The sequence below is a fragment of the Giraffa tippelskirchi genome, chromosome 3 (assembly GCF_054371585.1).
Source record: "Giraffa tippelskirchi isolate mGirTip1 chromosome 3, T2T-mGirTip1v1.2.pri, whole genome shotgun sequence".
Taxonomy (NCBI): domain Eukaryota; kingdom Metazoa; phylum Chordata; class Mammalia; order Artiodactyla; family Giraffidae; genus Giraffa; species Giraffa tippelskirchi.
Window position 1 is genome coordinate 90,237,103 of NC_137277.1, and position 13,955 is coordinate 90,251,057.

The 13,955-nt window shown below is 39.9% G+C and overlaps 1 protein-coding gene across 9 annotated transcripts in view; it reads left to right on the top strand.

Moving 5' to 3' along the window:
* STK39 (serine/threonine kinase 39) overlaps nucleotides 1-13,955 on the top strand; it is a 316,521-nt gene that overhangs the window by 238,317 nt on the left and 64,249 nt on the right. For 8 of the 9 annotated variants that reach the window (XR_014080206.1, XM_081582614.1, XM_081582615.1 and 5 more), the window contains one exon: nucleotides 12,079-12,131. The exons of the other annotated variant lie outside the window; for it this stretch is intronic. Coding sequence is in view for 7 of the 8 variants with exons in the window: in XM_081582614.1 (XP_081438740.1) it covers nucleotides 12,079-12,131 (53 nt within the window). In the remaining variant the exon portion in view is untranslated. The remainder of the gene's footprint in view (nucleotides 1-12,078; nucleotides 12,132-13,955) is intronic. 9 annotated transcript variants of the gene reach the window in all.

Genomic DNA, 13,955 nt, shown 5'->3' on the forward strand with positions numbered 1-13,955 from the left:
GTGCTTATGTTTCTACCCTAGAGGACACTGCTGTTAATATTTATTATTCATTATTCCTTTATAGTTTTCTCCTTTATTGGATGGGCATTTTATTTTTATTGAAGTATAATTGACATACATTATATTAGTTTTGGGTGTGCAACATAAAGATTCAATGTTGTATGTTTTGTGAAATGTTCTCCACAGTAACATCTGTCACCGTACATAGTTACAGAATTTTTTTTGTGATGAAAACTTTTAAGATTTATTCTCTTAGCAGCTTTCAAATATACAATAGAGTATTATTATTTTAAAAATTTGGTATTAAAGTACACTTGATTTACAATGTTGTATTATTTCTGGTGTACAGCAGAGTGATATCAGTTACATTTATATCTATATGTATTCTTTTTCATATTTTTTTATCATGGTTTATTATAGAATATTGGATACAGTTTCCTGTGCTATACAGTAGGATCTTTTTGTTTATCCATTCCATAGATAAAACTTTGCATCTGTTAGTTCCAAACTCCCAATCCAATTTTCGCCTCTTGCCCTCACCCCTTGGCAACCACAAATCTATTCTGTATGTCTCTGATCCTGTTTCTGTTTAGATAAGTTCATTTTTATCATAGTTTAGATTCTTCATATAAGTGATATCATATGGTATTTATCTTTCTCTTTCTGACTTTGCTTTGTATGATGACCTCTGGGTCCATGCATGTAGCTGCAAATGTCATTATTCTTCTTTTACATTGCTGAGTAATATTCCATACAATACAGTATTAACTATAATTGCCTTACTATGCGTTATACCCCCATGGCATATTTACTTCATAACTGGAAGGTTGTCTCTTTTGACCCTCTTTGCCCATTTTCCCCACCCCCATCTCTGGTGACCACCAATCTTTTCTCTATATGCATGAACTTGAGGGGTTTTTTCTGTTTTGTCTTGTTTTTTGTTTGCTTGTTTCACTTATTTTTAGTATAGCTTTCCCTGGATTGAGTTATACATATAAATCAATGGGGAAATTACAAGAATAGGGAAGTTAAAGCATGGTTCTTGCTACTTTTGTGATCATCCGTCTAAGGTTTAAAGACTTATTATCGTCTGCTCACTTTACATTATTGCAGCTCTTCTAATGTTCTTTTATGTCTGCTCCCTTGATTAGGAGCACAAATTCTTTATAAAGCTTTTAAGCAAAAAGTTATCCTTTCTCTGTTCTGAAGCAACATAGTTTGGTGTTCAGCTGAGCACGTGTACAAGTTTTTGGCCAGCCACAAAGCCTCCTTTTGACCTTCAGACACTCTGCAGCCCACCTCCCTTAAGCTGGTTAGCTAGCTCTCTAGGAGAGGACATAACATAATTCAGTCTCCTACAGGTTCACAGCAGAATGTTACCTCTGCTTCCCACATATGTTTTAGCTAAAGTGAAAGATCTGTGTTTCATCAGCCCACAGACCATCAGACTCCATCCAATACTTGTCAGAGTTCAGTCATGAAATCGCCCATAGCAGCACTTGGCAAAGACACTTTGGGGGTATCAGGAAGCTGTCTGCGTAGGCCATTAATTTCTCCAGGTTCTCTGAGCTCCCTCTATTGAGGTAAATCATCAGGAAACAATGTACCTTGGCTGTATTATTTCAGCTCCCAGCAGAAATGCCATCATTCAGGTAAGATTTAATATTGTGCCTTCAGCACATGGGGGGAAAAAATCCCATCTTTTGCACCACGTAATTGAAGACATTTATATGAAAAAAAGTTTGTCTTTTTACACCATAGATTTGAAGACATTACTAACTTTTCCTTATAAAGGGGCTTCCATAAAAAATTTCTCCATGATGCTAATGCCAAGGGGGGAAAATGTGCCTTGCGTGTCTCCTTTTTGATAAATTAAGAACTGTATCATGCAGTATTGCCTTTTTTGTCTTAGTTGCAAGCAAACAGAGCTAAATTTGGTGCTCATTTGGAGTACTTGACATCTCAAGCATGTGTAATGTCTCTTTCTGTGTTCATTTCAACTAGCTTCTATTATTTTTAGTAATCAGGTGTTCAGTTATGAATTTGATTTAATTTTAAAAGTACTTACCATCCTTTTTGCAAGAATTAAATGAACCAAAGAAATAGAAAAGGAGATGCTACTTGCCCATAATAGAGTTTGTAGTGGTCTATGCCTTAAAGAAATAAACTTCCATTGTCTTGCAAATTAACTCTTCCTAGAATCCCATAAATATGTTCAGCCCTACCCACTTCCCCATATGCTATGTCTGCTGCATAAATATACCTACCCTGACAAAATGTCTAGAGCCTAATTGTACTTTCATTGAATCCATGTCTTAGAGGTACCTTGATGTTTTTATTGTATAATTGACTTGGCATGTGGATGCAAGATCCTGATTCACTGAAGAGAGGTTTCTATCACAGAAACATAGATGAATCTGGGTTTTTTGCAGTAAACCCTAGCATACTCCAAACTTTCATGTACAATTGTTCATGAAGTCTGCTTCTTTTATCAGTGGTTTGTCATCAAGGGAGAAGTCACTCAGTCATGTCCAACTCTTTGTGACCTCACAGAATGTAGCCTACCAGGCTCCTCCATCCATAGGATTTTCTAGGCACGAGTACTGGAGTGGGTTGCCATTTCCTCCTCCAGGGGATCTTCCCAACCCAGGGATCAAACCCAGGTCTCCCACATTGTAGGCAGATGGTTTACCATCTGAGCCACCAGGGAATTCATAAGGCATACACAAAACTCTTAAGTTTTGTCATCAAGAGGCATACACAAAACCCTTAAGTAAGAAATGCATGTTAAATTTTTTCCTACTGCTAAAAAATGTGAGCTCCAGGGGACTCTCCTGGCAGTCTAGTGGTTAAGACTCTGCACTCCATCTGCAGGGGTTATGGGTTCAATCCCTGGTCTCAGGGATCTAAGATCCCGCATGCCCATGGCGTGGCCAAAAATAAATAAGTAAATAGAAATGGTTTAGTCCAACCCTTTGATAAAATGGATGAAGACACTGACTTTTAGGGAGGGGAATTTTGAGTAGCCAAGATTGCTTTAGTCCATGAAAAGCAGCACTGTGACTGGCAGTTTAAAGGGGATTTGGAGCTGGAAAAAACAAACAAAAATGTGAACTCCAACTTGAATGTGTTAGCTACTCTCACCAGCCCTGCGCATGAGCTAGTTTTTGTGTGGTCACTCTGTTTCCCTTTTGCCCTGTAGGTGAAAATGTGTTCAATAAATATGTTCACTGGGCACTGTGAATGCTGAAAAGAACTGCTACCCAGGAAATAGTTCCATAATCTTGACAGGAAGCAAAGCCCTTACACAATAATCTATTTGCCCATGATTTACCACAGCTCAGATGTAACACCACTGATTTTGTATTGTGTAGGTCAGACATTTTTCAAATTTGATGTATTAAGCTCTGAAGAAAATATGACAGAATGTTACCACTTTAAAATTTCTTGATGGTAGGTACATATGTGTTTGTTTTATTACTTCTCTGCATTATCCTGTATGTCTGGCATGATTTTTGAAGGTGTATACTGGAGAAAACAGGATCAAACATGTTTCTTTACACTGGAGAGTGGATCAGGTAGAGGAGAGGAAGCAGTGTATCCTCTTCTTGACAGGCATGGAGATTTTCAAGAGGTTTCTGTGAAAGAAGCACAAAACCTTAACCCAGCTTGGATTATTTCCTGATGAAAACTATTTTTTGTCAATGGCAAAAGCGGTTGTTTATCATTTTTGCACGTGATTTATTCATAGGTGTCAGCATGGTACGGAGCATCAGAAATTTCTACATGCAAGGTTCTGCAGATGCAGCTCTAATTTTAAGTGTCCGCTGTGTGGAATCCTATGTAGCCAGACTGTATGCTTCCTGCAGGCTGCAGATCTGAAGTGTTCTTTAGGTTGCTCCATAGCCGGTGTGGGGCGGGGGGGAGGGCGGGGACGGTGGTTCAGAGTCTGTAGCCTGTGGTTCTAGTTGCAGAAAAACCTCCAGACAACCATCAAGTAAGGTCACATTTTTGGATATGTCAATATACCTTCCTTAAAGAAAACCTTGTGAGTGAGTGTGTGTGTGTGTGCACGCGCACTTGCAGGTGTGCATATGTATGTGTGTGTATATATATATATATATATATACACACACACATCACTGCTCATTTTTTTCCTTTTTTTTTTTTGTTGTTGTTGTTTAAAGGAACAGTGATGTCCTGATCTATCTGACATTGATCACAGGCTGTGTGATGCTGCATGGCTTCACGTAGACTAGATAGAATTCTGGAGGTTACCAACTTATGCTTCCTAGGCCGTTGGCATATTTCTGGGTGTCTGGAGGTATAATGCTGAAAGGAATTTTCACTTTCACTTTGTAGGACACTCATAGATCCAGAAGGCTCTTTTGAGGCAAGGGGTTGGGGGAAGGGGAGGTATAGAATTCAGTTACTGTTCTCACACTCCTGAAACATGTGGCTTGTGGTACATGGAGATACACGTGTTTAGGAGAACTTTGATTTCAGGCAGGGTTTGGGACACGGGGCTGGTGGGCACAGTGGTGGCTCTCCACCTTTATTTCTGCCACCATATCTGTCATGTGTGAAATGTATCCATACCCATCGATAACACCTCTCATTGCATTCAGTCATTCTTACCTAGGGGTAGGGGTGTACTGGGGTGAAAAAGTCTGTTCCTTTAGAGATTATGCCTCCATCTCCTGCCTGCAGTTTAAGAACCACCAGTGGAGACTGAAAGAGCAGTCATCTAGGAACCTCAGCCTCTGGTTTGAGTGTCCTTTGTAATGGCTACTAAGATAGGGCTGACGCCTAATAGGTGATCAATAAGGATTTAAGGAGTGTTGGGTGAATTAACCAGCTGTGTAGGCTTAAGCAAGCCACTTAATCTCTTTGGCTTCTGTTTCCTCACCCAAGGAATGAGGGAAGTGGACTAGATGACCTCAAGGGCCCCTTTTGGTTGTAAAATTATATGATTCTGTGATTGGACCTTTACCTCAGAGGAAGATTAATTTGACAGGAGTATGAAGGATGGATAGAGTGAGAGCCAAGAAGGAGGGAATGCTCCTTTATCTGAATGAGTCTAATATTTCCTCCTCTATGACTGTTGTTAAAGCACACATTTACCTTGGGGTCTTCCCGGTGATTTTACATAGGTCAGCTCTCACTCTCTTCATTCTCTGGGAAGATTGTAAACTCATTCAGGACTGGAAGCATGACCTACTGCTCACCTCAGAATTTAGGGCATCATGATGCCTGTTTGTGTCGTGAGGGAGCCATATAGTACTTTTACTCAGCTCGTGTAATCCGTGAGGGGAGCTGCGGAAACGGCACATGATGTGGGGAAGAACCTGGTGAGGGTCTGGACTAGACAGGGAGCTCAGGGGAGTCCAGGTGGTCTGACTAGCTCACTGGCAGACCCTGCTCTGGGAAAGCCCAGAGGCTGGCCCCAGTAAACTTCTCTTGTCTCTCTCTGATTCTTGAGTTACTGGCCTTACGTTGTAGGTGTCCTTCATCTTATCACTACTGTGGCATTTTTCACATCTCATGAAGTACATTTTTCTTCCTGGGCTGCACATTCATCTACCAAGGATTGCACCCTTACCTTTTATGGCCCTTCTCCCTTCTGCTACATCTTTAGTTTTAACTGGAGTTTCTCTATATCTGCATGGTGTCTTCTTTGGTCATTAAATCATTTGTTCTTGTGTGCAGCAGATAATGGTGACCTGCCCTCAGTCAGTAGTAGTGGAGCTTTAGAGAGATGGATGATTGGAGAAGTTTAAAAAAGGCATAGCCCAGAGGTCCTGGTAGGTGGATGATGATGGTGGGCACAACCAAGTCTTGGAGGGTCATGCTAAGGGTTTGGAATTTTGCTTTAAGAATAAAGGGATGGAAATGGAGTCTTTCAACAAGGGAGTGACAAAATCAGGTTTCCAGGTAACAAGCTGACTGGATCCTTTGGAGACCATGAGCTTGAACGTGGAGACCAGTTAGGAGCACCTTCAAATTGAGGGGCTGGTAGAGCCTCAGGTAAGGGTCGTGCGCTGGAGAAGGTGATACGTGATGTTGATTAAGTTCTAGATTTAGTCCGGATCTGCTGTCAGACACCTGGTTTTGGACATATCCTGTACCCTTTCTAAGCCTCCTCCATTTCCTTGTCTGTCAAGTAATAGGGGATAATAATCGTCCCTACTTCAAGAGTTGTTTTGACCATGGAATAAAGTAACAAGGTGAAGTACCAAGCATGTGCCAGCAGATTGGAAATGCTGTTAGTTATTTTCCCCATCTCACAACTGAGGAAACAAAGTAGAAGCCAAACAAGTAGAGGGTAGATTTAAAGTCGGACTTCTCTCCACCATCCACGGTATTTTGTCATCCATGCCAGGTCGCCTCCTGGTGTGGAGAGACAGTCTGTGCCTCTTCCTAAACCCATGGGAAAGGACTTCAGTCCAGTGCCAAGAGTAGGAAAGAAGCTGAATGATGTCCCCAGTGATTCCTGGCCCGACATGTTTGAAAGGTCCCCATCCAACTCCCGAGAAGGGGAGACACTCCAGAAGTCCCGAAGTGTGTGGCTGTCTCTCTGGATTTCCTTGGATACCAACAGCTTTGCCCTGACCTGGAATCTTGGGGGAAAGTAAGGAAGAGAGGGCTGTCGTTGTTATGAAAATCCCCTGTTGCTTAGGAGAGAGGGGCCACCTCTGGATCCTGGGAAACGCTGTCCTTCCTGCCCTTACAGAGGCCCTGAGTGGTGTCACCCCAACTGTATCCTTCATCCTCAGAGCTTGAGGAAATGGTTGGCTTTCAGCTTCACTCCAGAGCACCCTGTGGTGGAGGGCATGCAGTGCCAGTTCTTAGAGTTTATGATGCCCTTTGACAACGAGTGGTCTTTGGACTGCTCAGCCTTTTGCTCAGATCCGATTCTTGGGGCTCATGTGTCCCTGTACAGTTGTTGGCATAGGCTGAGAGACATTACTACGCAGCTGAGGGGTGCGAATAGTCCTGAGCTGGCCTTTTAGTTTGGGAGTCCTCCAAGAGCAATAAGTCTTTCAGGCTGTCTTGACATGGTAAATTAAGAGGTGCAGAAAAGTGCTACCCCCTGTAAAATATATACTTCAGCTGTCCGGGCCTCCTGCACCTCCCTCACCAGGAGGGGTACGTGTTCACTCCCGTCTGTCTTCACCACCCTGTTAGCCAGCTGCCTCAGTTAAAGTGTTCACTATGTCCCTTGCAGATGAATTGAAAGAGCAAAAAGAAAACTCCTATACTTACCAGCCTGTATCTTGGAACTCTTCACTTTGAATGGACGTGGAAAAATAATATTTAACAAGATTAAGCCCCAATCCTACTTGACCCTAACCAGCTGGTGCTGAGGAGTGGTTGCCTCATTTCAATGGGGAATATGTTTTTCAGCTGGCAGAGTCCCTGCATCTCCCTGTTTTTTGGTGGTGGTTTTTTTATTCACTTCCTGCCATACTCATTTAAAAGTGCCTGCAATGGTGCTTTCAAATTGCTTCTGAGAGTGTAAATTGATGCAACATAAATGAAGAGGAATTTGACAGTATCAGGCAAATCAAATGTGAATGCATATATTCTTTGACCAAGCAATTTGCTTCCAGAAAATTTATTTTTATACTCACATATTTGCCAAAGGACCTAAGAACAAGGTTATTCATTGAAGCATTGTTCATAATAGTGAAAGACTGCAAACAATCTACTCATAGAATGGGAACTGGTTAAAGAAGGATAGAGCATACAATTGAATACTGTGTGGCTATAAACAAACAGAAAAGAATGAGAAAGCTCTCTGTGAACCAATATGAAGAAATTCCAAGGTATATTATTAAGTTAAATAAAAGGCAAGATGCAGAACAGTGGATATAGAATGCTATTGTCACCTCCCACTGTATTAAATAGGCTAGTGAGAACGCTGTGTATTTGCTGCTGCTACTGCTGCTGCTAAGTCACTTCAGTCGTGTCCGACTCTGTGCGACCCCATAGACGGCAGCCCACCAGGCTCCACCATACCTGGGATTCTCCAGGCAAGAATACTGGAGTGGGTTGCCATTTCCTTCTCCAGTGTATTTGCTAGTGCATATGTAAAACATCTCATGAAGCATACACAGAAAGCCTATAGCATGATTGCCTCAGTGAGGGGGACCAGACAGATGAGCAAAAGGAGTTGAGAGGGCTAGATTTCACAGAATACCCAGTGAACCTGCCTGTTGCTTAGTCACTCAGTTGTATCTGACTCATTGTGACCCCATGGACTGTAGCCCACCAGGCTCCTCTATCCATGGAGTTCTCCAGGCAAGAATACTGAAGTGGGTAGCCATCCCCTTCTCCAGGGGTCTTCCTGACCTGGGGATTGAACCCAGGTCTCCTTCATTGCAGGCAGATTCTTTACTGTCTGAGCCACCAGGGACGCCCATACCTTACTGTACTTTTTGATTTTTAAACCATGCTATCACCTATTTTAAAAAAGAAATTTCCTGCCTGAGCCCTGTAGGTATTTGTTTGTGATGCAGAGGTGTTGTGCCTTAACCAATTTAAGAGTTTGTTCTTTGTTTTGTTTTGTTTTATTATTTTTAGGATTGAAAGAGTTTTTAAGTTATCAGAGGTCACCTGGATCTTGAAACTCTCAAGTTATTAACGTTTGCCCTGGAAAGTTGCGTATAGTTTCTGGCCTTAAATCATACCTATTTTCAGCTTCCCTGAAATTAGGAGTATCCTATGCCATATCAATTAAAGTAAATGTACTTTCAATTAAAGGTGTTAAGTATGAGTCTGAAAAGATTAATTCTTTATAAAAGGATGACCTTCAGTAGTCAGATCCAATTAGGCATTTTTCCAACTATATTTCACCCTGATGGGACAAGTCTACTACACACACTCAATCACTGTGATCTTTTCAAAGGTGGGTATTTTCGGTTCAGAATTATAGGAGAATGACTTGGCTAGGCAACCTCCATAACTTAAGCCACCATTGATATACATAGAGATTATGGATGTTGAATATTAATTTTGTGGGATTAATATTTAAAGAATCAGAATATGCATGATGATGTTTTGGTTACAGTTCTTATACCTCTCTTCCATGACCTTAGTAGTAATGTTAGTCACTCAGTTGTGTCCGACTCTTCTTGACCCCATGGACCCCAGAGGAGCTCACCAGTCTCCTCTGTCCATGGAATTCTCCAGGCAAGAATACCGGAGAGGATTGCCATTTCATTCTGCAGGGGATCTTCCTGACCAAGGGCTCAAACTCAGATCTCCTGCATTGCAGGCAGATTCTTTACCATCTGAGCTACAGGGAAGTCCATGACCTTAGTAGAACAAAATAACTTAAGACAATCTGATCAAAGGAAAGAGGAAAGGAACAGTGGGATACATTAGCATCAAACCTAATTGATTCTCATTTTCTCCCTCTGTCATTTCATTATACACCGTAAATACTTGCTTTCCTGGCATTTTTTTTTTTTTTTTCTTATTGAATTGTTTTAGTCCTAATTCAGTCTTTGCTGAAACATAACACACACGACCAAGGCTGTTAAGTAAGTGAATGCTTACTGATCTTCTCATGGTAACGTGCAAAGTGTTGGGGAATACTTGTTTCCTCTCAAAAAGTAAAGGGAATCAAACATTTCTATTTGCAGTAGGTATTTACAGTATAGAATTGTTGGTCCTCACTCTGCCACTCATTACCTTTGTAAACTTGGAAAAGCCATTGAATGTGCTCATCAGAAGTGGGAAACAAGTAATACCTACTTTGCATGTATCAAAGATTGATTGTTGGGATCAAATGAAATCTGATATTTCTCAAAGTGTGGTCCTGTGATCCCTGGGGGGTCCTTGAGACCATTCAAGGAGCTTATGAAGTGGAAACTATTTTTATAATAATATTAAGAAATTATTGGCCTTTTTCACTCTCATTCTTCCACATACGTACGGTGGAATTTCCAGTGGCTGGCTCCATGATATGTGATATTGCAGCAGATTGAATATGAAGGACAACATATACCAGCTACCTTAAGCCAGACAATAGAGAGGTTTACAAATATAGAAAACAATGCATTCACTGATTTATTTTTCTTTTAGAAAGTAAAATAATTCTTCATAAAAATTCTTTAACATGTGCTGTGCTAATTATTATCATTTTCATGTAAATTAATAAATATTTTTAAATGAATTAGTTTTAATTTCCAATACAGTAAATATTGATGGACATAATCAGCACAAACAAAAGCTCTTTAGGGGTCCTTGATACTTTTTAAGAATGTAAAGGGGTCCTAAGACCAAAACATTTGAGAACTGCCGATGGATATGAAAGCACTGTGTAATGTGTGATGACACTGTCATTTATTAAGAAAATTTAGGCAACACGGACATAGTCCTGCCATTGCAGGCACTGGTTGTTTGTTGCCCACTCCATCTTCAGGGCAGGTTTATTTAGTCTGGGGTCCAAAATGATCTCTGAACTATCTATATTATAGTTGCCTGCAGTTTCACATGTTGATCATATTTATACTTTTTTTAGTGTGAACATCCACAATTTTCAGTTTTCAGATCCTCAGAAGGTCCTAAATGAAGCACAGCTGTAGCAATTGCTAATATCTGCTGGTCGCATTTGTGTCTTCCAGAGGAGTAATGATAAAATCATGGTGCAGACACCAGAGAGAATATGCCAATGTTCAAGGCTCCCATGTCGATACCGTGGGCTTGGGTATCTCTAGAGTTCTTGCCCCTTTTCCTCCCTGCTTGTGGAAGGTGTTAAGTGGGTCAGCTTCCCTAGGCACTAGGAGAAGGGCTTTCTCTCAGTCAGTACTATGGCTTTGCCATCTTTCTGAGCCTTCTTTCACTTGGTGTCGTAGGGTGTGGTAGGACATAACCACCGTCAGTTTAGGGAACAAAGAAGGCTCAGAGACTGATGTCATCAAGATTCAGGCACTGTACTGAATTACCCAAAGTTTTAGAGTATCAAACTACAGTATTAGAAGATTTGATCAAACTCTCCTGGCATGGGAAGGAGAATGTTCATGGCTGGGTATTCTGACTGTTTCTGTCTCAGTCTTGGGCACCCTTGGCAGCAGAGCAGAGTTGAGTGCATACAGAAATTACTATTTCATATGTCCTGGTGCAGTTTCTTAAAGTTTTTTTTTTATTGTTAACTTTAATTCTAGCACCTGTTGAGAGTTACTCATAATATTTTAGTGTTCTTATGAGAAATTAAGACCATTCGAATTTTAACTCACTGGCCCTTACCATATCTTGATATTAATATGAATGGAAAACTCATATTAAAAAAAATATATAGCAGTTGTGTACATTTCAATCCCAAACTTCCTAACTACCCTTCCTGCATGGTTATCATAAGTTTGTTCTCTGTCTATGAATCTGTTTCTGGGAAACTCATATCTTAGATACTTACTTTTTCCATATTTCCCCAGTGTCATTTAGTTTTTTGGTTGCATGTACATGTATGTGTCTGTTGTACTTTTATGTAGTCATTTAAAATTGTTCTCAAGTTTTGTATATTCGGTGGGCAATTTTACAACATTCACAGGTCCCCTCTATTTAGATAAAATTTTTAAAAGCAAACTACACACCTTATTCTGGTTGTTTTGTTGGATGATTTAATGTATAATGCTGTCATGAAATTACCACTAAGACTATCCCCTTTGTTTGTTTCACTTTTAAAAATAATTTGATAAAATGCTATTTTCCAAGGAAAATATGAAAACTGTATTGAATATTATTTATGCTAGAGTAAAAGCTTCTGAAAATTTTAATTACAGAATTAAATTTAAGGTTACTGATTTAGTGTAGATTTTATAAAAGGAACATTTATTTTTAGAATTTTGTGATATAATCATGTTTGTATAAGGTAAATTCAATCAATTAAACAAATACTTTCCTTTATTATTGTCATAACTGCCTCTTCTAGTTAAAGAAGTATTAGAGGTAACCCTAAAACTGTTAAATGTTATCTGTGTGTCGGTAGCATCTTATAAAAACTGGAATACATTTATTTTGGTTAAACTCTGCTTCATTAGATTTTAATATGCTGTATGTTATGTATTTCAGAAACTCCAGGAAGGAACTTAATGACATACGATTTGAGTTTACTCCAGGAAGAGGTAAGTTTCAAATGAAATTATTATTTTATTGCTACAAAGAGCATTTCAGAAATTGATTATAAGCGTGTGGTTATAATTTGCTATTCAAAAATGTGTTCTCTAACAATAAAGGAGGGAAGGAAGGAAGAAAGGAAGGATTTGTAGTAATTCAGAAATCCAAACCAAACCTACTACTGATTGCATGAATTCTAATGACACGTGCTGCACAGAATACACACACTTATAAATTAAATCTATTAGCTCAAGCATGAAAAGAAGTGCTGGCATGGTGATGCAGGGCCTAAAGGACATTATGATGAGTGTGATGAGATGCGCATAGCAGTCCTAATTACAGTTGAGCAACAAACCGTGACATCAGACCAAAAGGTAACATACTTGGCCTCTCTATTGTCCGTTCAGATTATAGAAAGCCTGGGTTGAGCTGTGTCTGGGCTGCTACTTGCTACAGGCACCACTAGGAGGCTTGGCAGGCACAATGCCAGTCTGGCAGCTGAATGTAATGTTAGTATTTTGAGTAGTTACTAAAATAATGTCAGGGCTAGACTGGTTGCTCTTTTAGTGCTGGGATGCATGGTAGTCATCGAACCATGTCCTGTTTCTAGGTGTCTCTAGCACCTGGCAAGCACTTGGTATGCAGGAGAATCCCAAGTCATTCTGGTTAATTAATGGATTCAGGCTTTAGAGATCACAACACTAGTTGTTAAACAAAAATTGCTATTTCAGTCTAAAGAATTGAAAATCAGGTGCTAATGCTATGGCTGTAACAGTTACTGTCCTTGACCTCTGGTTTCAGACTTTTACATGAAAATAGCCTTGATATTTCATTAATCTCATACATTTGAACGTATAACACGCTATAATTATTTTATGTATTAGAACTCCATGTCAAATTTGACTTGATTAAATAAGTTGAAATTGTTGTGCTAAAATTTTGAAAACCTGAAACTTTCCTGATTTGATAGCTGGTCAGTCAGTTAATGGCTTGATCATCTTGCTGTTACCACCTGTAAGAAGACACAAAGTCAGATGCTTACAGAAGCCAAAGTGAATTGTGGGAACCGGAGAGTTCTGTCTAAGTACATTCCAGTTCAGTTTTAAACAAACCCTGCCCACCAAACAAAGTATGTTCCTGGGCCATAGGTGGTTATGGACTCTGGCCCTGATCTCTAGTCTCCTGTAAGCACAAAGATTTCATGATTTCCAGAGGACTTCCCTGGTAGTCCAGTGTTAAGCCTCTGTGCTTCCAGTGCTGGAGACACAGGTTCAATCCCTGGTTGGGGAACTAAGATCCCCGCATGCCATGCTGTGTAGTCAAAAAAATAATAACAATCATGATTTCTAATATATTTGAATTCGACATATCTTTTTACAAAAGAAACATAAATGAGGACCTAGTGAATTTCCTAACTGATCTTTCTTTCTGGGGACAATCTTTGACAGCTTAGAGTCAGTCAGTGAAATTGAACTGTTGCCGGTTGCTATTATCTAAAAGCTATTTTGTCATAATATAAAAATGTTGACCAGCCAATTCTGTGATAAAATCTAACAATTATAAGAGTTTCAAGTATAGTAAATAAAAGGAACAAATTCTTATTTTAACAGCATTTTTTCTCATCTGGTTGTTTAAGATTGTCAGTGGCAATAAAAATCAATTTTATTTTCAAAGGAAACAAAGAAATGAATTTCTGAGTTGATGATTGCTGTGGATGAGACAGACCTATCTGCATTACCTGGCCCTTTGTGCTGGCTTTGGCAGCCTCGTTTGCCATGGTTAGACTCAGTCTCTGCTTTTGTTGCCCAGACAGAGACCACGGTGCTGACTTC